The sequence below is a fragment of the Bombina bombina genome, chromosome 10 (assembly GCF_027579735.1).
Source record: "Bombina bombina isolate aBomBom1 chromosome 10, aBomBom1.pri, whole genome shotgun sequence".
NCBI classification, from domain to species: Eukaryota; Metazoa; Chordata; class Amphibia; order Anura; family Bombinatoridae; genus Bombina; species Bombina bombina.
The window spans coordinates 56,354,875-56,378,980 of record NC_069508.1 but is presented as its reverse complement, the minus strand read 5'-3'; the positions used below and the strand labels follow the sequence as shown (position 1 = coordinate 56,378,980).

General features: G+C 36.6%; 1 protein-coding gene across 2 annotated transcripts in view; it reads right to left on the bottom strand.

Moving 5' to 3' along the window:
* The window catches only part of PLPPR4 (phospholipid phosphatase related 4), a 225,867-nt gene that overhangs the window by 25,156 nt on the left and 176,605 nt on the right, over positions 1 to 24,106 (bottom strand). Inside the window, exons 5-6 of one of the 2 annotated variants that reach the window (XM_053693711.1) lie at positions 18,647 to 18,704; positions 6,266 to 6,439 (exon numbers count right to left, since the gene is read on the bottom strand). In XM_053693711.1, the coding sequence (XP_053549686.1) occupies positions 6,266 to 6,439; positions 18,647 to 18,704 (232 nt within the window). The remainder of the gene's footprint in view (positions 1 to 6,265; positions 6,440 to 18,646; positions 18,705 to 24,106) is intronic. The other variant, XM_053693712.1, reaches the window with a different exon arrangement.

Sequence of the window (24,106 nt, the reverse complement as noted above, 5' to 3'; positions counted from 1 at the left end):
ACGCGTTGTTGCTTCCTTGGAATTATCATCCTGCCTATATCTTTCCGCCTCTAGTTCTTCTTCCAAGAGTGATTTCCAAAATTCTAATGGAACGTTCATTTGTTCTGCTGGTGGCTCCAGCATGGCCTCACAGGTTTTGGTATGCGGATCTCATTCAGATGGCCAGTTGCCAACCTTGGACACTTCCGTTAAGACCAGACTTTCTATCTCAAGGCCCATTTTTCCATCAGGATCTCAAATCATTAAATTTGAAGGTATGGAAATTGAACGCTTGATTCTTAGTCATAGAGGTTTCTCTGACTCAGTAATTAATACTATGTTACAGGCTCGTAAATCTGTGTCTAGGAAGATTTATTATCGAGTCTGGAAGACTTAAATTTCTTGGTGTTCTTCTCATAAATTCTCTTGGCATTCTTTTAGAATTCCTAGAATTTTATAGTTTCTTCAGGATGGTTTAGATAAGGGTTTATCTGCAAGTTCTTTGAAAGGACAAATCTCTGCTCTTTCTATTCTTTTTCACAGAAAGATTGCTAATCTTCCTGATATTCATTGCTTTGTACAGGCTTTGGTTCGTATCAAGCCTGTCATTAAGTCAATCTCTCCTCCTTGGAGTCTTAATTTGGTTCTGAGGGCTTTACAGGCTCCTCCGTTTGAACCTATGCATTCTCTGGATATTAAATTACTTTCTTGGAAAGTTTTGTTCCTTTTGGCTATCTCTTCTGCTAGAAGAGTTTCTGAGTTATCTGCTCTTTCTTGTGAATCTCCTTTTCTGATTTTTCATCAGGATAAGGCGGTGTTGCGGACTTAATTTCAATTTTTACCTAAGGTTGTGAATTCTAACAACATTAGTAGAGAAATTGTTGTCCCCTCATTGTGTCCTAATCCTAAGAATTCAAAGGAGAGATCTTTACATTCTTTGGATGTAGTAAGAGCTTTGAAATATTATGTTAAAGCTACTAAAGATTTTAGAAAGACTTCTAGTCTATTTGTTATCTTTTCTGGTTCCAGGAAAGGTCAGAAGGCTTCTGCCATTTCTTTGGCGTCTTGGTTAAAGTCTTTGATTCATCATGCTTATATAGAGTCGGGTAAGTCCCCGCCTCAAAGGATTACGGCTCATTCTACTAGGTCAGTTTCTACTTCCTGGGCTTTTAGGAATGAAGCTTCTGTTGATCAGATTTGCAAAGCAGCAACTTGGTCTTCTTTGCATACTTTTACTAAATTCTACTATTTTGATGTTTTCTCTTCTTCTGAAGCAGTTTTTGGTAGAAAAGTACTTCAGGCAGCTGTTTCAGTTTGATTCTTCTGCTGATGATTTCAGTTTTTTTTCATTATTGAGATTAAAACTTTTTGATTTGGGTTGTGGATTATTTTTCAGCGGAATTGGCTGTCTTTATTTTATCCCTCCCTCTCTAGTGACTCTTGCGTGGAAGTTCCACATCTTGGGTATCTGCTATCCCATACGTCACTAGCTCATGGACTCTTGCTAATTACATGAAAGAAAACATAATTTATGTAAGAACTTACCTGATAAATTCATTTCTTTCATATTAGCAAGAGTCCATGAGACCCACCCTTTTTGTGGTGGTTATGATTTTTTTGTATAAAGCACAATTATTCCAATTCCTTATTTTTGATGCTTTCGCTCCTTTCTTATCACCCCACTTCTTGGCTATTCGTTAAACTGAATCGTGGGTGTGGTGAGGGGTATATTTATAGGCATTTTGAGGTTTGGGAAACTTTGCCCCTCCTGGTAGGAATGTATATCCCATATGTCACTAGCTCATGGACTCTTGCTAATATGAAAGAAATGAATTTATCAGGTAAGTTCTTACATAAATTATGTTTTTTTGTTCTCAGTTTTACTATAATAACTGAGTGGACATACTTAGTCCGACAGACCTCGCTGAATGCGGAGAGCAATACGTTCTCCGTATTCAGCATTGCACCAGCAGCTCTTGTGAGCTGCTGGTGCAATGCCGCCCCCTGCAGATTCGGGGGCCAATCAGCCGCCAGCAGGGGGTGTCTATCAACCCGATCGTACTCGATCGAGTTGAATTGTTGCGATCACTGTCCGCCTGCTCAGAGCAGGCGGACAGGGTTATGGAGCAGCGGTCTTTAGACCGCTGCTTCATAACTGCTGTTTCTGGTGAGCCTGCAGGCTCGCCAGAAACACAGGCCCTCAAGCTCCATTCGGAGCTTGATAAATGGGCCTCTTTATGTAGCTGACATTTTCTTTCACATTAAATACGTTATTATAGTAACCCAGACATATTCAAATCAGACTTCCAGTCGACAGCGTTATGTATTCCCAATAAAATTGCATAAAGCCCAATTTAGTAAGGGTGGGTACTCAGGCGTGCGCTTGGTCTGATCACTCCCTGGTGTACCTGGAACTTTCGGGGTTCTTAAATTTTTCAAGGCATAGATCATGGACATATAACCCAACACTATTGAGGGATCCCGAGATACATGGAAGAATTCAGAGAGCTCTGAGGGAATACTGGGATATAAATGAAAGCTCAGTTAGAAACCCACTAATGATTTGGACTGCCCATAAACCTTTCCTTAGAGGGCTCCTTATAAAGGAGAAGTCAATTAATAGCAAGAACTCAACTAAATTAGTTAACACACTTCAGAGGGAGGTGGAACAATTAAAATGGGAACACCAGAGTACACTGTCTGACAGAACATACAGGACACTGGTTACCAAACGAAGGGAACTGGCCAGAATATTAAATGACGCTTCCATAAGAGCAGCCCTGAGGTTGAAGGCTCACTATTTTGTTTACACCAACAAACCGGACAGATACCTTGCACATAAATTAAGGGAAAGGAACAAGTTCTTCTCTATACCTAAACTGTTTAAGAGCAATGGGGTTCTGACCTCAAACCCGCAGGAAATCTCAGACAGCTTTGCTCAGTATTACGAAAACCTCTATGACGGGAAAAAGGTGGGTCCAGGTAATTTAGCACAACAGACAATTAGATTTTTAGACAAGGCAGGACTGAAAGTAATTGAAGACAATGACCTAAGGAGTCTTAATGCGAAAATTACAAGTTCAGAGTTATTAGAGGTGATTAAGGACCTTAAAGCAGGCAAGGCTGCAGGAGAGTATTACAAACTCTTTAAGAAAGAACTATTGCCCCATCTGGTCAGTTTCTGTAATGGTATTATGGAAGGATGGGAGTTACCTTGGGAGATGCTGCAAGCAAAGATCATAGTGATACCAAAGAGTGGGAAGAATGCAAAACATTGCCAAAACTATAGGCCGATTTCCCTAATAAACCACAATATTAAAATATTCGCTAAAATTATGGCAAACAGATTAAAGATGATCTTACCCTCGCTGATCCACCAGGATCAAGTGGGGTTTGTAATGGGTAGGGAGGCCCCGGACAATGTTAGGAGAGTAGTGACCCTGACAGATTACCTAGTAGCGACTAAGAAACCAGCTCTACTCCTGTTGTTAGACACGGAAAAAGCGTTCGACAGGGTAGACTGGGATTTCATGTTTCAGCTATTAGCCACCATGGGTTTTAGAGGGGCCTTTGTTAAGGCGCTTAAAGGCATTTATTCTAGACCGACGGCGGTAGTGGGTGCGGCGGGATATCTGTCGAGACCGATTGACGTTTTGAATGGGACCCGACAAGGGTGCCTGCTGTCGCCGCTGTTGTTTGCAATTTGCATAGAGCCTTTGGCTTCGTACATAAGGAACTCAAAGGACATCTCAGGGGTTAAGTTAGCTTCTTCCGAATATAAACTAATGCTGTTTGCTGACGATGTTTTGTTAACGATCACTAAGCCTTTGATCTCCTTGCCTAACCTCTTTAGAGTCTTGGAGGAGTTTTCAAATATCTCAGGTTATAGGATTAATCGAGACAAATGCGAGGCATTGCCGATTTGTCTCCTCCCTCATACTAAAAAGACAGTGGAGCTGAATTTTGAGCTTTCCTGGGCGAAGACCAGTATAACGTATTTAGGGGTTAAGCTAAGCGATCAGATTTCGGATCTTTATAAGCTAAATTTCATCCCCACCTTTAAAACTATTAAGAAAGACCTGGGAAAGTGGAAAAGAGGTAACTTTTCGTGGTATGGGAGACTTATGTCCATTAAGATGAATGTCCTACCGAGACTAATGTACCTTTTCAGAGCCTTACCAATCAGAGTACCGATCCCGGAATTAAGGGCCCTACAGAATGAGCTAATAAGATTTCTGAGAGGAGATAAGAAAGCGAGAATAGCCTCGCAACTACTGAAACAACATAGGCAGGTGGGGGGAGTGGGGGCCCCAAACTTGGTAGAATATTATCAGGCCTCAAGGTTAGCTCAAACGGTTATTCTAGGTAAATCTCACAATGACTTCATCTGGCCAAAGCTTAAGGCGGAGTTGATGGGCTGTAACAGTTCAGCAGATATCTTATGGGATCCGGAGATACATAAAAAGTTGAGGGGGTACACATCACCAGTCACGATGGAATCAGTTAGCATGTGGAATAAGATTACGAGGGAACAAAAGTTGTGCAGGTCAGAGTCTTTGCTAATGCCAGTTAAAGGGACACTGAACCCAAATTTGTTCATTTGTAATTCAGAAAGAGCATGCAATTTTAAGCAACTTTCTAATTTACTCATATTATCAAATTTTATTCGTTCTCTTGCTATCATTATTTGAAAAAGAAGGCATCTAAGCTTTTTTTTGGTTTCAGTACTCTGGACAGCACTTTTTTATTGGTGGATGAATTTATCCACCAATCAGCAAGGACAACCCAGGTTGTTTCACCAAAAATGGGCCGGCATCTAAACTTACATTCTTGCATTTCAAATAAAGATACCAAGAGAATGAAGAAAATTTGATAATAGGAGTAAATTCGAAATTTGCATAAAATTTCATGCTCAATCTGAATCACGATATTAAATTTTTGGGTACAGTGTCCCTTTAAATTTTTATTACCCAAAGAATTGAGACAGTTAGTGAGTAAATGGGAAAACAAGGGCTTATATAGGGTGGCGAATTTTCTGCACACCTCAGGAATACTCACGTTTATTCAGGTTAGAGAGAAAATTGAACCAGAAAAGTTAAACTGGTTTTTGTATCTGCAGATCTCCTCTGCAATAACTAAATATATGAAACACAAACAGGCTCAACCACTAACAGAATTAGAAAGAATGATAAGGACCCCTTCTAGGGGGAAACGACTGATCTCTCGAATTTACTTGATAATTCAAGAAGCCAAATATAACTCCAAATCTCCCCTGGTAGAGAGATGGGAAAGAGATATATTGGAGGTACGGGAGAAAGGGGAGTGGGATGACTTGATGTTAAACACTTGTAAGGGATTGATTAGTGCGGACATGAGGGAAAACTGCATTAAGGTTACTTTCAGATGGTATCTGAAACCCGAAATGACAGCACACTACACACCATCACAGCAAGGAAACTGCTACAGAGGCTGCCGAGATAGAGGGAAATATAAACATATGTGGTGGGATTGCCCAGGGGTCCAGTCACTTTGGGGGAAACAATCAGACTTGATAGGGTCTCTGTTAGATGAGAATGTCACCCTGACAATGTCACAGGCTTTATTACATGACAAGGTGAGGCCATTTAACTCTGCAATTAACAAGTTTATCAAAATCCTCTGCACATGTCTGAGAATATGTGTGGCTAGGCATTGGAAGGCAGGAACACCATCATGGCAGGAGGTAGTGGATACAATCTCAGATACATACATCATGTCACAATTAGCAGCCTGGTCGCAGGGACACCCTGAGCAGTTTCAGAAAGTTTGGTTCTATTGGATACTGAGGAAGGAGACAAGCCAGTGAATTGGAGGTCACCCAGCATGACGCAAGATATAATAGCTTGATGTTGTTATATTCGTTTAAGGGGAATTTACTGAGTATTTTAGACTATACATATTCAAATAGTTATCCACCTCTAACTTAGATTAGTTGGCACCACCTGTAGGGGGGGGGGGTAGAGGGGCTAGTTGGGTAGGGGGGGGTTAAGGCAGTATGCTGTAAAGTTAAAGTACAGGGTCAGAGGGTCACCCTGTGAGACCATTGAGAGCTAAAGTAAAATGTATTTCAGCACTGATATATTAACAAGGTCTACCTTGGGTAAGTGATAGATTACCTCACCTGTACAAGTTGTTATACTGTTCAAATTGTTTTTTCCTTTTTTTTTTCTCTGTATTTATAGCCGGTAAAATCAATAAAAATTATTTCAACTAAAATTGCATAAAGATGTCACAATGTTATACTCACCAGATAAATAGCAATTCCTCCTCCTAATAGAAATCCACTGTAAACATCAATGGGATGATTCTTATATTGAGTTATACGGGTAAGCCCACATATAATACCACAAATTATAAAGGAGAATACCAGCAACGGTTTGAGAAGTTTTGAGGAGTCTGTTAATGTGGCATTGAAGTACATCTAGAAAGAAAAAAAAAAATGCATTTTATATTTCATATTAAATATTAAGGTAGACTTTATGATATATCCAGTGATTGACAATATTTCTTGCTTTTCTGTAAGAATGCACAGTTTGGTATGTCCTTCATTTATAAAAAAAAATTATAAAACACTTTGGGTTTGATTACAAGTGGCGAGCTAATGGTAGCATGCTCAATATTAAAATATAGTGCCTGCATTAAAGGGACAGTCTAGTCAAAAATAAACTTTGATTTAGATAGGGCTTGTAATGTTAAACAACTTTCCAAATTACTTTTATCATCAATTTTGCTTTGTTTTCTTGATATTCATAGTTGAAAGCTAAACCCAGGTTGGGTCATATGCTAATTTCTTAGCCCTTGAAGGCCGACTCTTATGTGAATTCATTTTGACAGTTTTTCACAACTAGAGGGTGTAGTTCCTGTGTGCCATATAGATAACACTGTGCTCACACCCGTGAAGTTACTTAAGAGTCTGCACTGATTGGCTAAAATAGTCTGTCAAAAGAACTAAAATAAGGGGGCCGTCTGCAGAGGCTTAAAAACAAGGTAATCACAGAGTTGAAAGTATGTTAATATAACTGTGTTGGTTATGTGTGACGAGACCAATCTCGCCACTGTGCATTGGAGGAGCCTGGTTGCCCGTCTGCTGCCTTTTATGTGGCATGAGTCACCAAGATCTGAGGGCCTGTTATGGAACATTCTTTGGGCTGGAGGTACATTGGCTTAAGGATAACCAGAGACTGCATGGAAATGTGGAATTTTATATGCTGGACACCCCATGTACTTTCATAACTCTGCCTTATGTCCATGTCACGCTGTATCCATAAATACAGGATGGGTACAGGGTGTGAGTGCCCCTTGTGAGAGCAATTGTGACTCTATAAAACCAAATGGGTATAAAGGACTTAATAGTTAATAAGAGCTGTTATTATATTCTGTAATAAGATGTATTTTATTTTCGTTTCTAATCTGATTGTGTCTCAGGAGTCTGTCTGGGTAAACTGATTGTGTTCCTGTGTGATATGTTAACTAGACTGCCCAACATCAGATTGTCTGAGCAAACTTTCTTCCCCAGTTAATTAACTTGATATGTTAATCTGTTTTACCTGTGAATAGACAATTGTTTTCTTGTGTTTGATTGTTTAATTGTTTATGCAATGTATCTTTATTGTATCCTGTAAAAGGGCGTTTTCCTCTAGCCATGGAGATAGTTGAATTTCTTCCCAATTATCTCCAGGATAGGGAGGAGGGGTTTACTGGTACCAAGGGGAGCGTTTATGCCTGAGCCACTGCGATTGGCTAATGTACTATACTTGTCCACCAGTTGGGAGACCTACTTATATACTGGGCATGTAGCCCTCAATAAAGAGATTCCTGTTTTACCCTCAAGATGGAGCTTAGTCTCGTGTTTGGGGGGAATTGCTACTTTGAATTATTCTTTTGCCTGTTCCAGGAGAGAAGGATTTTGTGTATTTTTCCCGTTCGGTGTATTAACTGGGTTTGTGTGTTGCTATTCTCGTATTAAGGGCATCTTTCATCTGGTATTAACCCTCGATATCCGGGCTATACCATAACATTATGCAAAACTAAGGAATGGGTAACAAAGGGATTATCTATCTTTTTAAACTATAACATTCTGGTGTAGACTATCCCTTAACTAGTGAGCATATAACAAGTTGAAAGTAAAAGCGACCGAACAAGCCCAAAATTAGTTTGGGTTAGCATGACTGACCTTGTGTAAAGGGTTAGGGCTAAAAAAAAAAAGTATAACACTCATATATACTCTAAATAGTAAAAAATATTCACATAAATATTTTTAAGAAAAAGGTTATAAGGGTTAAAGATATATAGTATATGATAAGGTGTTCAACCGAAAAAATATATATATATATACACACACACTATATTAGAATATATATATATATATATATATAGATAGATAGATAGATAGATAGATAGATAGATAGATAGATATATATGTGTGTGTATGTATGTATGTATGTGTATTTATGTATGTATATATATATATATATATATATATATATATACATACATACATACATACATACATACATACATACTTTGGAGCCCTTTCCAGACAAATACATGAAAATACCTATCTACAATATTTAGCAATATGAATTATGCCCATTGGCTCGCCTGGAAACAGAAGTTATGAAGCAGTAGTCTAAAGACCGCTGCTCCTATTCGATCAGGCTGATTGACACCCCCTGCTAGCGGCCGATTGGCCGCAAATCTGCAGGGGGCAGCATTGCACAAGCAGTTCACAAGAACTGCTTGTGCAATGATAAATGTCGACAGCGTATGTCTGCTCGCACATTAATAAATCGGCCCCCATAAGTCTTCCCAGAAGACATCTGCGGCATCAAATTACCATGTGACCTGGACTGTCTATAAAATAGTGTTTGATTTTAAGACAGGCAAACTTTATTATACTGTTACATCCTTGAATGTACAATCTGAAAGGAGCATTTGGGAGTCTCGACAGATTTCATTTTAAATAGTAAATTTAGGATTTCTGTGTATTTGATCTTCTTTATTTTTTATAACATTTGTTTTGCAATTGTTTCTCTATTGTCTATTGTTTAATTATCCTTTTTTATATACTATATCATTTCATATATTTCTTTTTCAATTTTTATGCACTGTGTGGCCTTTCTCAGATTAAACTATAAATGTAACCAGATCTGTCTTTGTGTTAAAAAAACTGAATTCACAGTTTCCGTGAGCTTTGGAATAATGTTATCAAAGTATTATATTTTTACATATTTGTTTTCTTTAAGTTTAACTGCAACTGTAATTTAGGGGTAGCCCAAAGAGCCCTGAATAATACGTTTTTTGGGTGGTGGCAGCAAATATTCATGTTTGGGGAATTGCAAGTAGGATTTGGGGGATTAATGTGGTTTGGCTCTTATGGCCTGGTAAGGATTTGGAATAAGGTTGCTGAACACCCTGTGAGGATAACCCCTTGATGCCTGCACTCTCCCTATTGTCACAGCTTGGCAGGTAGCAATGTCTGTGGCAAGCTGGAAGCAGAGGTAGATATTTGTGAACGTTGATTTTGGGGTTAAATTGGGGGTTAAATTGGGTGGCTTGTAGGCCCTGGTAGTCAATATGGATACTGTAGCTGGAGACCCTGCGTTGTTAAAGGGACACTAAATCCAATTTTTTTTTACATTTAGCCACCAATAAGCAAGCGTAACTCAGGTTCTGAACACAAAAATGGCTTTACATTTCCGCTTTTTAAATAAAGATAGCAAGAGAACGAAGAAAAATTCATAACAGGAGTAAATTAGAAAGTTGCCTTAAATTGCTGCTCTATCTGAATCATGAAATAAAAAATAAATGGGTTTAGTGTCCCTTTAACCCCTTCATGCCTGCATTCTCTCCACTGTCACAGCTGGGTAAGTAGTCCTGTGTGTGGCAAATTAGAGGCACAGACTGGTGTTTAGCCCTTCTATGAGTAAGTATACTGTATACTGTTAAAGGGACACTATACTCAAACATTTTCTTTCATGATTAAGGTAGAGAATATCATTTTAAACAACATTCCAATTTACTTCTATTACCTAATTTGCTTCATTCTTTAGATATACTTTAATGAAGAAATAGCGATGCACACAGTGAACCAATCACAGGAGGCATCTGTGTGCAGCTACCAATCAGCAGCTACTAAGCATATCTAGATATGTTTTTAGCAAAGAATATCAAGAGAATGAAGCAAGATAGATAATAGAAGTAAATTAGAAAGTTGTTTATAATGGTATGCTCTTTCTAAATCATGAAAGAAATACTTTGGGTTTCATGTCCCTTTAAGTTCTGCTAACCCTGTGTTGTACACTAGTGATACTGGTTATAATCAATAGAGTTTAGGGAGTATTAACCCCTTAAAAACAGTGAGTCCCCTCATAGGCAGAGGGGTACTGGTATAGTGGTGATAGCCCTGTCCATGACATAAGGTATTTCTAAAATCAGGACAAAGTCATTCATTTTGAGGTATTTTTCTTTAGCTACACTAGTTTTAAAAAAAAAAACACATTATAAGGAAAACTGCAATTTTTTTTATTAATATTTCCCCATTTTTCAGTATTAAATTCCTATTTATTGTTATTTTATGTACCTATATAGGTTAGCACAAGAAACCCCTGTTTGTCTGTTAAACACTGTGTATAATTTGTATTGATGCATTTAATAAGAGAGCAGATAATTATGGAGTAACCAATACAGAACAAATATGCAAAATTATCTCTCATTTATGCACGGAAACTGAGAAAAACATTTGTCCTTAAAGGGGCAATAAACCCCCAAAAAATCTTTAATTTTTCAGAAAGAGAATACAATTTTTAAAAAGTTTCCAATTTACTTCTATTATGAAATTTGTTTTTTTCTTATGTTATTCTTTGTTGAAGGGATACCTAGGTAGATAGCATGCACATGCCTGAAGCACTACATGACAGGAAATAGTGCTGCCATCTAGTGCTCCTCCTAATGTATAGCATTGTTGCAAAACTGCGGCCATATAGAGCTGCAGACACGTGCACACTAATAAGCTTACTTTGCTGCTTTTTCAACAAAGGATAACAAGAAAACTAAGAAAATTTGATAACAGAAGTAAATTGGAAAGTTGTTTAAAATTGTATGTTCTATCTGAATCATGAAAGAAAAAAAATTGGGTTTTATGTCCCTTTAAGGGGTAAATATAAATAATACCAATAGTTATGAAATATAATAATTATTATTATTTAAGTATTCACAGGGAACATGGTCTTGATTTAGTCATGCTAATCTTTTACAGCCCTGTTTATCATGGTTGATATAGGCATTTCGTTAATCCTGATCTATTAAAATCACCCTGTTAAGCAGCAATAGATGAATGTTCCAGTGTTTTAATTAAAAACAACACATTTTGGCAGCATTTATTCTACATAAATGAATCATGAATGTTTGCCAAACATAAGATATATATATATTTTAATAATAATAATTAAAAAAAAAATGTTTACTGCTAACAACATTACCATTTGGTTTTTTAACATAATATTTGAATATTGAATGTATCATCAAATTATTAAAATATCAACATAAAAGTTGATTTTCTTGGACTTGTCTTTAGAAATCAGTATTTAAATTTCATATTTAAAAGCTAAATTAGAATGCTTAAATGTTATTTTTGATAGTTGAATGCTAATATTTTATATTTTATTGTTAATTTGTTATCTGAACATAACTTTTTGTTCTATAGAAACATTGAGGCTGAATTTGCATTGTTCAATCGGCAATTGTGAAAACGGTAATAATTATGCTTCATAAAATCCTGCTTTACATTCTTTAGTATTACATTTTAACAGATTTTACCGCAAATATCAGCAGCTAAGTGTGGACCCATTTATCCAGATGTTAAAATGTGTATAGTCCATCAGTAGTGGGCTGGACTGATATTTACATATGTATAGGTATTTAATACCAATAATGAGATTTCTAGAAAACACAAGAAAACAGAGATCATGACCGCAACATAGAAAAGTGGCGTTTAGGAATCATAGTAGTAGGTTGAAAGAAGACAAAAGTCCATGAAGTTTAACTTATACAGTTCCTTCTTGAATTACAATAAAGAAGCTCGAATTGAACTTACATTAATATCATTAAATAGCTGACCCGTTTAACACAGGCAATCATATCCCTGACCCTAAATTTTGTTTCTAACCAGAACTGTATCTTAGATATTGGCATTTACTACCTCCTTAGGCAATGAGTTCCACAAATTGATTGCTCTTATAGTGAAAAAAATGTTTGTGTTGCTGGAGATTAAATCTACATTTGTTCAGCTTTAAATTGTGACCTTTTGTCCTAAACAGATGCCTTGGAATAAACAGAGCTTTTGCCAATTTTGCATATGGACCTTGAATATATTTATATAAAGTAAGCATGTCACCTCTCAAGTGCCTTTTTTCTAGAGAAAACAGACCGAATTTAGCAAGCCTCTAATCATAGTCTAAATTGTTCATTCCCCATATTAGCTTTGTGGCCCTTTTCTGAACTTTTTCTAGCTCTGCAATGTCTTTTTTTTAAATTGGACCCCAGAACTACACTCCATACTCAAGGTGAGGTCTTACCAGGGATTTATATAGTGACAGAATTATGCTTTCCTCCCTTGCATCTATGCCTTTTTAATATGTTAGTATCTTATTAGCCTTAAAAGCCGCTGCCCTGCATTGCACACTCATTCTTATCTTATAATTCTTAAAGGGACACTGAACCCAAATTTCTTCTTTTGTGATTCAGATAGAGCATGCAATTTTAAGCAACTTTTTAATTTACTCCTATAATCAATTTTTCTTTAAGGCATCTAAGCTTTTTTCTTGGTTCAGACTCTTGACAGCACTTTTTTATTGGTGGATGAATTTATCCACCAATCAGCAAGGACAACCCAGGTTGTTCACCAAAAATGGGCCGGCATCTAAACTTACATTCTTGCATTTCAAATAAAGATACCAAGAGAATAAAGAAAATTTGATAATAGGAGTAAATTAGAAAGTTGCTTAAATTTTAATGCTCTATCTGAATCATGAAAGAAAAAATTTGGGTTCAGTGTCCCTTTAAGTGCTCCCAATTCTTATTCCACCTCTGTTTTGCTAAATCTAATCCCTATTAAATAATAGGTTGCCATCTCATTTTTACATCTACTTATTTTTTTTTTGCGATTACTCCATGTTAACTGAAATTGATTTTCAATAACCAAACTAACCCCCACCACTTGCCCTAATTCGGGGGAGCCAATCTGCACTTTTTACTGGAGTAGTAACAGCTAGCCACCATCAGTTAGTGTAATGTGCATTGTTATGTGGTTTATCACCTCTGCTAAGGCCAGTTAAGGAAATCTATGTAGAAGGGTGAGGCTTACTAAATCTGCATTGTGCACTTTCAAATCTCAGAACTGAAAAACCCACAGACTTAAAGGGACAGTCTAGTTAAAATTATACTTTCATGATTCAGATAGGTCATTCTATTTTAAACAACTTTAAAATTTGCTTTGTTCTCTTGGTATTCTTCATTAAAAGCCAAACCTAGGTAGGCTCATATGCTAATTTCGAAGTACTTGAATGCCGCCTATAATCTCAGTGCATTTTGACAGTTTTTTTACAGCTAAACAGTAGTATTTTATGTGTGCCACATAGATAACATTGTGCTTACTCCCATGGAGTTACCTAGGAGTCCACACTGATGGGCTAACATGCAAGTCTGTCAAAAGAACTGCGATAAGGGGGCAGTCTGGTGAGACTTAGATACAAGGTAATCACAGAGGTAAAAAGTGTATTAATATAAATGTGTTGGTTATGCAAAACTGGGGCATGGTTAATAAAGGGATTATCTATCTTTTTAAACATTACAAATTCTGTAGTAGACTGTCCCTTTAATTGAATAGAAAAGGTGGGGGCAGAGTAATTAATGAAAGTATATTTCAAAGTTATTTTTGCTACAAGTAACTAAACATTTTATATTACAACTTCAATGGTATGCCTTTCTCAGGTAAGACAACTTGCTTGAAGGACAGAGCTCCAAAACTGTGGTAAACTTATAATGCATCATGATCGGAGGTTCTGCTATTCTTAATCTTTGTATTTGTGCATATGAGTACAAGCTGTTCACTGCCATGTGACAACTTGATAGTCTTCCACTCTATATCAAATAAATCTGCAGCTGAAAACAGGCTAATTCTACAAATAGATTCAATCTTAGTTTAATATGTTCACACAAATAATACAATCTTCTATTAAATTAAAAAACCTAACTAACAAATATATTTATAATTTCTTATATTAGATTCCAATACAATATTGCTCCAAAACCTCAATTTACAAACAAAATCCCCCTGTTCTTTCCTATAAATCTACTCATACATGCAAGAGGTTAATGTGTGGGAGTGAGCAGAAGTTCACTGCTTTCACTGAAGAATTAATTGATAGTTCGGCAAGTTTGGCTGCCTGCCTTTCTATATGTAGGAGGTAAAGAAATGTATTTTCAGCACAGCTAAAAGCTTGTCATTATGTCAATCAATGTCTTATTTTGTACTGATTCTCAAGTTAATGGAATATTTAATATAAAAACAGTTTGTTCTTTAGACCCTCAGGACAATGTGGTTTGAGTCAACAGCATGCAAATCATTTTAGGGAATATAAACAAGTGCCAATACAAAACAATCTCTGAGGGTGACAATTTATTTTTAGATTACCAGTTATTCTGGGGAGAGTTTAAAAACCCCTAACATTAATGGTTGTGAAACCTGTACATTTCTTTGCTATGTAATATGCACATTGCTGATCTCAGTTGTAGAGCTGAGAAAACAGTGTAGAGGGTGTGATAAAGTTATTATTAATATTATTATATACAAGATTTACTTTGACTGAAGATAAAACTACAGATTGCACCATACACAGTCCATGTTAGAACCTCTACTTACCAGATGGATTAACGCAAGAGCATAGAGCTAAGAACATATGTTAATGGGCTACTAAAGTCAAAATTAAAGTTTGATGCTTCAGATAGAGCATGATTTTTTTTTAAAAAAAAAACTTGCCAAATCCATTGTCAAAAGGTGCACATTCTTTTTATCTGCACACCTTCTGAAGCTCCAGTTCCTACTGAGCATGTGCAAAGGAGCACAGTATATATACATGTACATATTTTGCGATTGGCTGATGGCTGTCACATGATACAAGGGGAGGGAAAATTGAATTAACTTTGAACTTTGCCAGAAATTATTCCCCTGCTCATTTTAAATTCTAATTAAGCGCTATTGCGTTGTCTTTTTATTGTGCATTGAGTAGAAGCACGGGCCCCATTTATCAAAGTACAGATGGACAATCTTCCCAACTAGGGGCTAGATTATGTGTGTGGAGTGGCAGGGTTCAATAATGACGCTTTCCATATAAATCTTGCGTCTGAGAATGTAGCTAGTTTGTTACAGCAAAGGTAGCCATATTCTTCCAGGGAGGATAATTAATCTACCTCATCTGTCCACATAATCGTGGTAGGAGTAATAGGGGTTTTCCAGTGCAATTAGTAGTCTTGCTCTGTTAATACCTATTTGTAGGGTAAGTAATTGTAGTCTACATGGGATTTTTGGTAAATCATTCAATAAAGCAATGCTAGGTGTAAGTGTGAAGTCATTAGAGAGAATCTGTTTATAGTAGAGTTCTACAGTTGTCCATAGGGGTTGGATTTTACTGCAAAACCACCACATGTGTGGTAGATGAAACTTTAATTTTGACGTTACTGTGCTTTTAACTTGAGGTAAGCAGACTTGCATGAGTGAGCTTTCATGTAAGGGTTTCAAAGCAACTTTCCTTCTTGATAAATGGAGCCCACCGCCTAAGTAAAAAAAAAAAACCTGTTCTAGAATCTAATATCTCCCTAAAGAAAACTAGCCGCATCCTACAACATGAAAATCACAGGATTAAAAGAGATGTGTAACACCTCTCATCACAGCTGTAAATTGTTGGATTAGCTCCATTATAATCACCTGAGCTGCATAAACCTTGCAACCTTTGACCTCCTAAACCATAGCTAACGAGTGACTCACTAACAGTTGCGCATGAGGGATAAAGGGTTTTATCGCGTGTTCTCTTCACCACATTTGAATTCTATTGTGCGTCGGGTTAGTGCAACTGCAGAGCTTTGATTAACTGTTACGCTCAAATAAAAAGTTGCACAAAACACATAAAAAATTTAAACAAATCCAGTTATACTCTATAATAACACCATCTAATAACTTTTTATTTTAATTTTTTAAAATAATTTTTAAGGCCTCAAAGATATGAGGTCTCAGGGGTTAGAAAAAGATGGACTGCAAAGGGCTTTAACATAGAGATGCATACATATACATGTCTCTCTCTCTCTTTCTATATATATATATATATATATATATATATATATATATATATATATAATATACATATTTATTTATGTATGTATTTATATGTGTGTATATATGTATTTATAGACATCTATACATAAAAACATAAATACATATGTAAAAACATATAATTAAAGTGACATAATACTCATATGCTAAATCACTTGAAACTGATGCAGTATAACTGTAAAAAAATGACAGGAAAATATCACCTGAGCATCTCTATGTAAAAAAGGAAGATATTTTACCTCACAACTTCCTCAGCTCAGCAGAGTAAGTTCTGTGTAAAAAGTAATACTCAGCTGCTCCCAGCTGCAGGTAAAAAAAAAAAAAAAATGAAGAAATGAACAGCAGCCAATCAGCATCAGCAGTGCTGAGGTCATGAACTCTTACTGTGATCTCATGAGATTTGACTTAACTCTCATGATATTTCATAGTAAGCTTCCTTTACTTGATTGGTGAAATAATATGAGAGTTCACGAGGCTCATCCTTTCAGCTGTCCCAGGACAGACACACTAAAATGCTGCTTAGAAATCCTTTACAATGGGAGGTGGCTACTGAGGAACTTTTGAGGTAAAATATCTTTCTTTTTTACATAGAGATGTTCAGGTGATATTTTCTAGTCAGCTTTTTACAGCTATGCTGCATCACTTTCAAGTGTTTAAACATTTGGGTATTATGGCCCTTTAAGTGCATTGGAGCCTTTTGCAGTCAAGTAGCTGAAAACATGTAAAATCATATTAATCAATATTCATATTTAATAAAGTGTTTAATTGTGTTCAAACTGTAAATATTTCACATTTCAATGTTCTCCACATAGGGGAATATGTTCTATGTATTTGTAAATAAATATTCCTATACTGTATATATCTGTAAATCTATTTATCGATATCTATCGATATCGATCTATATCTATCGATATCTATATCTATCGATATCTATCTATAAAATTTCCAAAAATCAGATATAGAGATATGTATTTAAGATTAAATAGAACATATTTTGGATATCTAATATACGCAAAGAGAAATGTCAGTTGAATAAACAAGCAATATTTCTACTACAAATTCCAAAGATAAAAAAAACTCAAAATAAACCATTTATTATAATGGTGATATTACTAGCAAGAAGGACTATTACAAAACTATGGACTTAAAAGAAATCCATCTATTGCAATGCTCAAGAAAGCAATTTGGCAACAAATAATAACAGAAAAATACGATACAATATGTGACCCTACAGGGAGAATGCAATCCTTTTTGAATAAATGGGAACAATATATTAAAACAATGAATGAAGAAACTCAAAAAATTATCTATAAGGATTTAAAAATAATAATAATAATAAAAATGTGTAAACCAATAGGTGGTTGAAGAAATGGCCCATATAGTAATAGAGAGGAACTTGGATTAGACCCCACTAGGGATAAGTATCAGTCGTTATTAATAACATTTTTAATTATATAACCTACAAATGTATTAAATTTATACTAATCATTTTTAATGACTAAATAATCCTGTATTACTGATATATATGTACTTTATATTTTTGTGGGTTTTTCTATTCTTTTTCTTTCTTATTATATATTCAATTTCTCATTATTGATTTTGGACACATCTAGTTAACCATTACTAAAAAGACAAATGTGTAAAGGCACCAATTAGCAATTAGATCCCACTAGTGTAAAAGAGTCTTAAAATGACATGCTCTATCGGAATCATGCAAGTTTAATTTTGACATTCATATCCCTTTAAAGATAATACAAATGCATTGGCCATTCATCATTTATTTTGCTTACTTTTCCTGTACATTCTTCTTTTTTTCCACTCACCTAGAGAAGCTGTAGTACATACAGCATATTAATTGCACAGTGTAATTTTTTACATGCCTTGCTGTGATTGCTTAGATCTATTCAAGAACTATTCTGTTAAAACCATTGCTTCTTGATTGACATGCCCTGCTCTCACACAGTTGGTTGCACAAGAGCAGGGAGAGAGGCTTTACAAGCATTTGCTTGAGCAATATTAAATGCAAGCAGCAGGTGTCGACTCCCTACTCCCAAACATGGACATGTTCTATTTAATAAATGGGGCATCTACATATATAAAAATGTCCATGCAAACCGTTTTATATTATGTTGTAAATAATAAGTTATTTTATAATTCTATGGTTTCTGTTAACAGCAGTTTTATCAGTAAAACAATAAAAAAATTGATAGGTATTAACTAAACAAAAATAAATAAAATACTTACAGAAATGTAAACAGCTGCAAATGCTGCTAGCGTGGCATGTTGAGAAGGGAAAGATTTCCTGCAAAGAACAGACAAGCAAAATTATACTTTACAGAATGTTATAACTATATTTATTTTATTTTTTTAACTATTTCACTTACATGCAACCGATAGTACAGGGTTCATTTTCATGCACTAGTATTACAAGTGGATAGTTAAAGGAAATTAAACCCATTTTTTTTCATGATAGAGCATGCAATTTTAACCAACTTTCCATTTTACTTCTATTACCTAATTTGCTTTGTTCTCTTGGTATCCTTTAAAAGCATACCTAGGTAGGCTCAGGAGCTTACTGGAGCTACTCTCCAGTAGTGTATTGCTGCTTCTTCAATAAATGATACCAAGAGATAATGAGGGCTATCTATAAAGCTGTCAACTGTGCTGGATTTGCCGGCATCAATACGCTCGCCTAACATTGCGGCCGCGTATCTCAGTACACTCTCCTTAGTTATGAAAAAAGCCGGCAAAAAGATGCGCACCAACTACGTGGCGATGAGCATCGGACTGTTAACTAGCAGTCATCGATCTTGCGTCTATTCGGCTTTTTCAAAACTTTATTTATACCCTGTCACTAAACGCCGCCACTATACTAAAATGTTTAACCCCTATGCCGCTGCTCCCCGACCCCACCGCCACCTAAATAAAGACATTAACCCCAATCCCGCCGCTCCCCGACCACGCCGCAACCAAAATAAAGTAATTAACCCCTATCCCGCCACTCCCCGACCCCGCTGCAACCTAAAGTTATTAACCCCTATCCTGCCATTCCCCGACCCTGCCACAACATAAATAAATGTATTAACCCCTAAACCTCTGGCCTCCCACATCACTACTACTAACTAAACCTATTAACCCCTAAATCATTAGACCCCCACATCTCCAAAAAATAAATTAAGCTATTAACCCCTAAACCTAACAACCTGCTAACTTTAAATTAAAATTGCCACATCCCTATCTTCAAATAAATTTAAACTTACCTGTAGAATTAAAATAAACTATATTAAACTATTAATTAACCTACCTTATCTATGATCCTACAATTAAATTAAACTACCAATTAAATTAAGCAAATAACATATTAAAAAACCTAACCCTACTCAAATTAATTAAATATACAATTAAACATTATTAAAAGAACTAAATTACAGAAAAAAACAAACACTAAGTTACAAAAAATAAAAAAAACACATTATCAAAAATAAAAAAGAATTACACCTAATTTAATATCCCTATCAAAATAAAAAAAGCCCCCCCAAAATAAAAGAAACCCTAGCCTACAATAAACTACCAATGGCCCTTAAAGGGCCTTTTGGGGGGCATTGCCCCATAGAAATCAGCTCTTTTACCTGTAAAAACCCCCACCACCCAACTAACCAACTCCCCCAAATAAAAAACCTATCTAAAATAACCTAAGCTCCCCATTGCCCTGAAAAGGGCATTTGTATGGGCATTGCCTTTAAAAGGGCATTTAGCTCTTTTACATGCCCAGACCCTAATCTAAAAGTAAAACCCACCCAAAAGCCTTAAATAAACCTAACACCCCCTGACGATCCACTTACAGTTATTGAAGTCCTGCTTGAAGGATCCATCCAGCCGGCAAGAAGTCTTCATCCAGGCGGCCTCTTCGATCTTCATCCAGCCGGCGAAATCCTCATCCAGGCGGCAAGATGTCTTCATCCAGACGGCATCTTCTATCTTCATCCATCTGGCGCAGAGTGGGTCCATTCGGAAGACATCCAGCACGGAGCTTCCTCTTCATACGGTTGCCGCCGTAAACTGGAACTTCAATGCAAATCCAAGATGGCGTCCCTTGCATTCCTATTGGCTGAAAGATTTCAATCAGCAAATATGATCAGAGCTGCTAAAATCCTATTGGCTGTTCCAATCAGCCAATAGGATTTGAGCAGCTCTCATTCTATTGGCTGTTCTAATCAGCCAATAGGATGAGAGCTCAATCCTATTGGCTGATTGGAACAGCCAATAGGATTTTAGCAGCTCTAATCCTATTGGCTGATTGAAATCTTTCAGCCAATAGGAATGCAAGGTGGTGGGTTTTACTGTTGGGGGATGTTTGTATTTTTTTTACAGGTAAAAGAGCTGATTTCTTCCATTGGTAGTTTAATGTAGGCTAGGGTTTTTTATTTGGGGGGGGGGGCTTTTTTATTTTGATAGGGCTATAAGATTAGGTGTAATTCTTTTTTATTTTTGATAATGTGTTTTTTTTATTTTTCGTAAGTTAGTGGGTTTTTTTGTAATTTAGTGTTTGCTTGTTTTTTGTAATTTAGTACTTTTTATAATGTTTAATTGTATATTTAATTAATTTGAGTAGGGTTAGGTTTTTTAATATGTAACTTATTTAATTTGATTGGTAGTTTAATTTTAATTGTAAGATAATAGGGTAGGTTAATTAATAGTTTAATATATATTATTTTAATTCTATAGGTAAGTTTACATTTATTTGAAGATAGGGATGTTGTAATTTTAATTTAAAGTTAGTGGGTTGTTAGGTTTAGGGGTTAATAGCTTAATTTATTTTTTGGCGATGTTGGGGGCTGATGGTTTAGTTAGTAGTAGTAATGTGGGAGGCCAGAGGTTTAGGGGTTAATACATTTATTTAGTGGCGGCGGTGTCGGGCAGCGGTGGAATAGGGGGTTAATAACTTTATTTAGGTTGCAGCGATGTCGGGCGGCAGATTAGGGGTGTTTAGACTCGGGGTTTATGTTAGGGCGTTAAGTGTAAACGTAACTTGTTTTCAACCATAGAAATCAATGGGATATCTGGCAGCATTGAACATAAGCTTTCGTTGCTTTCAGACTCCCATTGATTTCTATGGCATCCGCGGCCTCCAGGGTGGCGGATTGAAAACCAGGTACGCTGGGCCGAAATTTCAAATAGAGCCAAATGTGTATTCGGAACATCTGTAATGACGTAAGCATTGATCTGCATCGGATTGAGACCGGCGGATCGTATGTTTCGTCACAAATTTCAACAATTGCCGGTCTGTAGGCTTTGATAACTAGGTTGGATCAAGCTCACAGCAATTACGCTGCGGAATTCCGGCGTATTTGCGGTAAATAGCTTGATAGATAGGCCCCAATAACTAAATTGTGAACACAAGTAAATTGGAAAGTTGCTGAAAATTGTATGCTCTATCTGAATCATGAAAGAAAAATTTTGGGTTTCATGTCCCTTAAAATATTTTAGGCAAAGCATCTTAACAATGTTGAAATGTTTTAGTGCATGCACCTTAAATACTATTAAAGGGATCTGAAACCCAACATTTTTCTTTCATGATTCAGGCAGAGAATACAATTTTAAACAACTTTCCAGTTTACAGCCACCAATCAACAGCTAGAACCTAGGTTCTTTGCTGCTCCTGAGCTTTCCTAGATAAACCTTTCAGCAAAGGATGACAAGAAAATTAAGCAAATTAAATAATAGAATTAATTTGGAAAGTTGTTTAAAATTGTGTGATTTTTTTAACTCATGAATTTCTAATTGTGACTCTACTGTCCCTTTAAGTCGCTCATTACGCTCATATTACAAATGATGAGTTAAGCGTTGCACTTGAGTGCAATCCAAAATACCGCTGTAAAATTTAGACCTTTTTTGAGACCTAAAGTAAACATTTTTTATCAATAGTACAGCACAAAACTATAAAGAACCAAACCACTTGTGCACCCTCAGCTTAGTGAAGTGATATCCTACATTCATTTTACTGTGCGCTCCCATAGAAGTCTATAATGTTAGGGATTTAGCAAACCTGCTTAAGCAATAAAAAAAAACATAATTTATGCTTACCTGATAAATTCCTTTCTTCTGTAGTGTGATCAGTCCACGGGTCATCATTACTTCTGGGATATTACTCCTCCCCTACAGGAAGTGCAAGAGGATTCACCCAGCAGAGCTGCATATAGCTCCTCCCCTCTACGTCACTCCCAGTCATTCGACCAAGGACCAACGAGAAAGGAAAAGCCAAGGGTGAAGTGGTGACTGGAGTATAAATTAAAAAATATTTACCTGCCTTAAAAACAGGGCGGGCCGTGGACTGATCACACTACAGAAGAAAGGAATTTATCAGGTAAGCATAAATTATGTTTTCTTCTGTTAAGTGTGATCAGTCCACGGGTCATCATTACTTCTGGGATACCAATACCAAAGCAAAAGTACACGGATGACGGGAGGGATAGGCAGGCTCTTTATACAGAAGGAACCACTGCCTGAAGAACCTTTCTCCCAAAAATAGCCTCCGATGAAGCAAAAGTGTCAAATTTGTAAAATTTGGAAAAAGTATGAAGCGAAGACCAAGTTGCAGCCTTGCAAATCTGTTCAACAGAGGCCTCATTCTTGAAGGCCCAAGTGGAAGCCACAGCTCTAGTAGAATGAGCTGTAATTCTTTCAGGAGGCTGCTGTCCAGCAGTCTCATAAGCTAAACGAATTATGCTACGAAGCCAAAAAGAAAGAGAGGTAGCGGAAGCTTTTTGACCTCTCCTCTGCCCAGAGTAAATGACAAACAGAGAAGACGTTTGTCGAAATTCCTTAGTTGCCTGTAAGTAAAATTTTAGAGCACGGACTACATCCAGGTTGTGCAGTAGACGTTCCTTCTTTGAAGAAGGATTTGGGCATAAAGAAGGAACAACAATCTCTTGATTGATATTCCTGTTAGTAACTACCTTAGGTAAGAACCCAGGTTTAGTACGCAGGACTACCTTATCCGAATGAAAAATCAAATAAGGAGAATCACAATGTAAGGCTGATAATTCAGAGACTCTTCGAGCCGAGGAAATAGCCATTAAGAATAGAACTTTCCAAGATAACAACTTTATATCAATGGAATGAAGGGGTTCAAACGGAACGCCCTGTAAAACATTAAGAACAAGGTTTAAACTCCATGGTGGAGCAACAGTTTTAAACACAGGCTTAATCCTGGCCAAAGCCTGACAAAAAGCCTGGACATCAGGAACTTCTGACAGACGTTTGTGTAACAGAATGGACAGAGCTGAGATCTGTCCCTTTAATGAACTAGCAGATAAACCCTTTTCTAAACCTTCTTGTAGAAAAGACAATATCCTAGGAATCCTAACCTTACTCCAAGAGTAACCTTTGGATTCACACCAATATAGGTATTTACGCCATATCTTATGGTAAATCTTTCTGGTAACAGGTTTCCTAGCCTGTATTAAGGTATCAATAACTGACTCAGAAAACCCACGTCTTGATAAAATCAAGCGTTCAATTTCCAAGCAGTCAGCTTCAGAGAAGTTAGATTTTGATGTTTGAAGGGACCCTGTATCAGAAGGTCCTGTTTCAGAGGTAGAGACCAAGGTGGACAGGATGACATGTCCACCAGGTCTGCATACCAAGTCCTGCGTGGCCACGCAGGTGCTATTAGAATCACTGATGCTCTCTCTTGTTTGATTC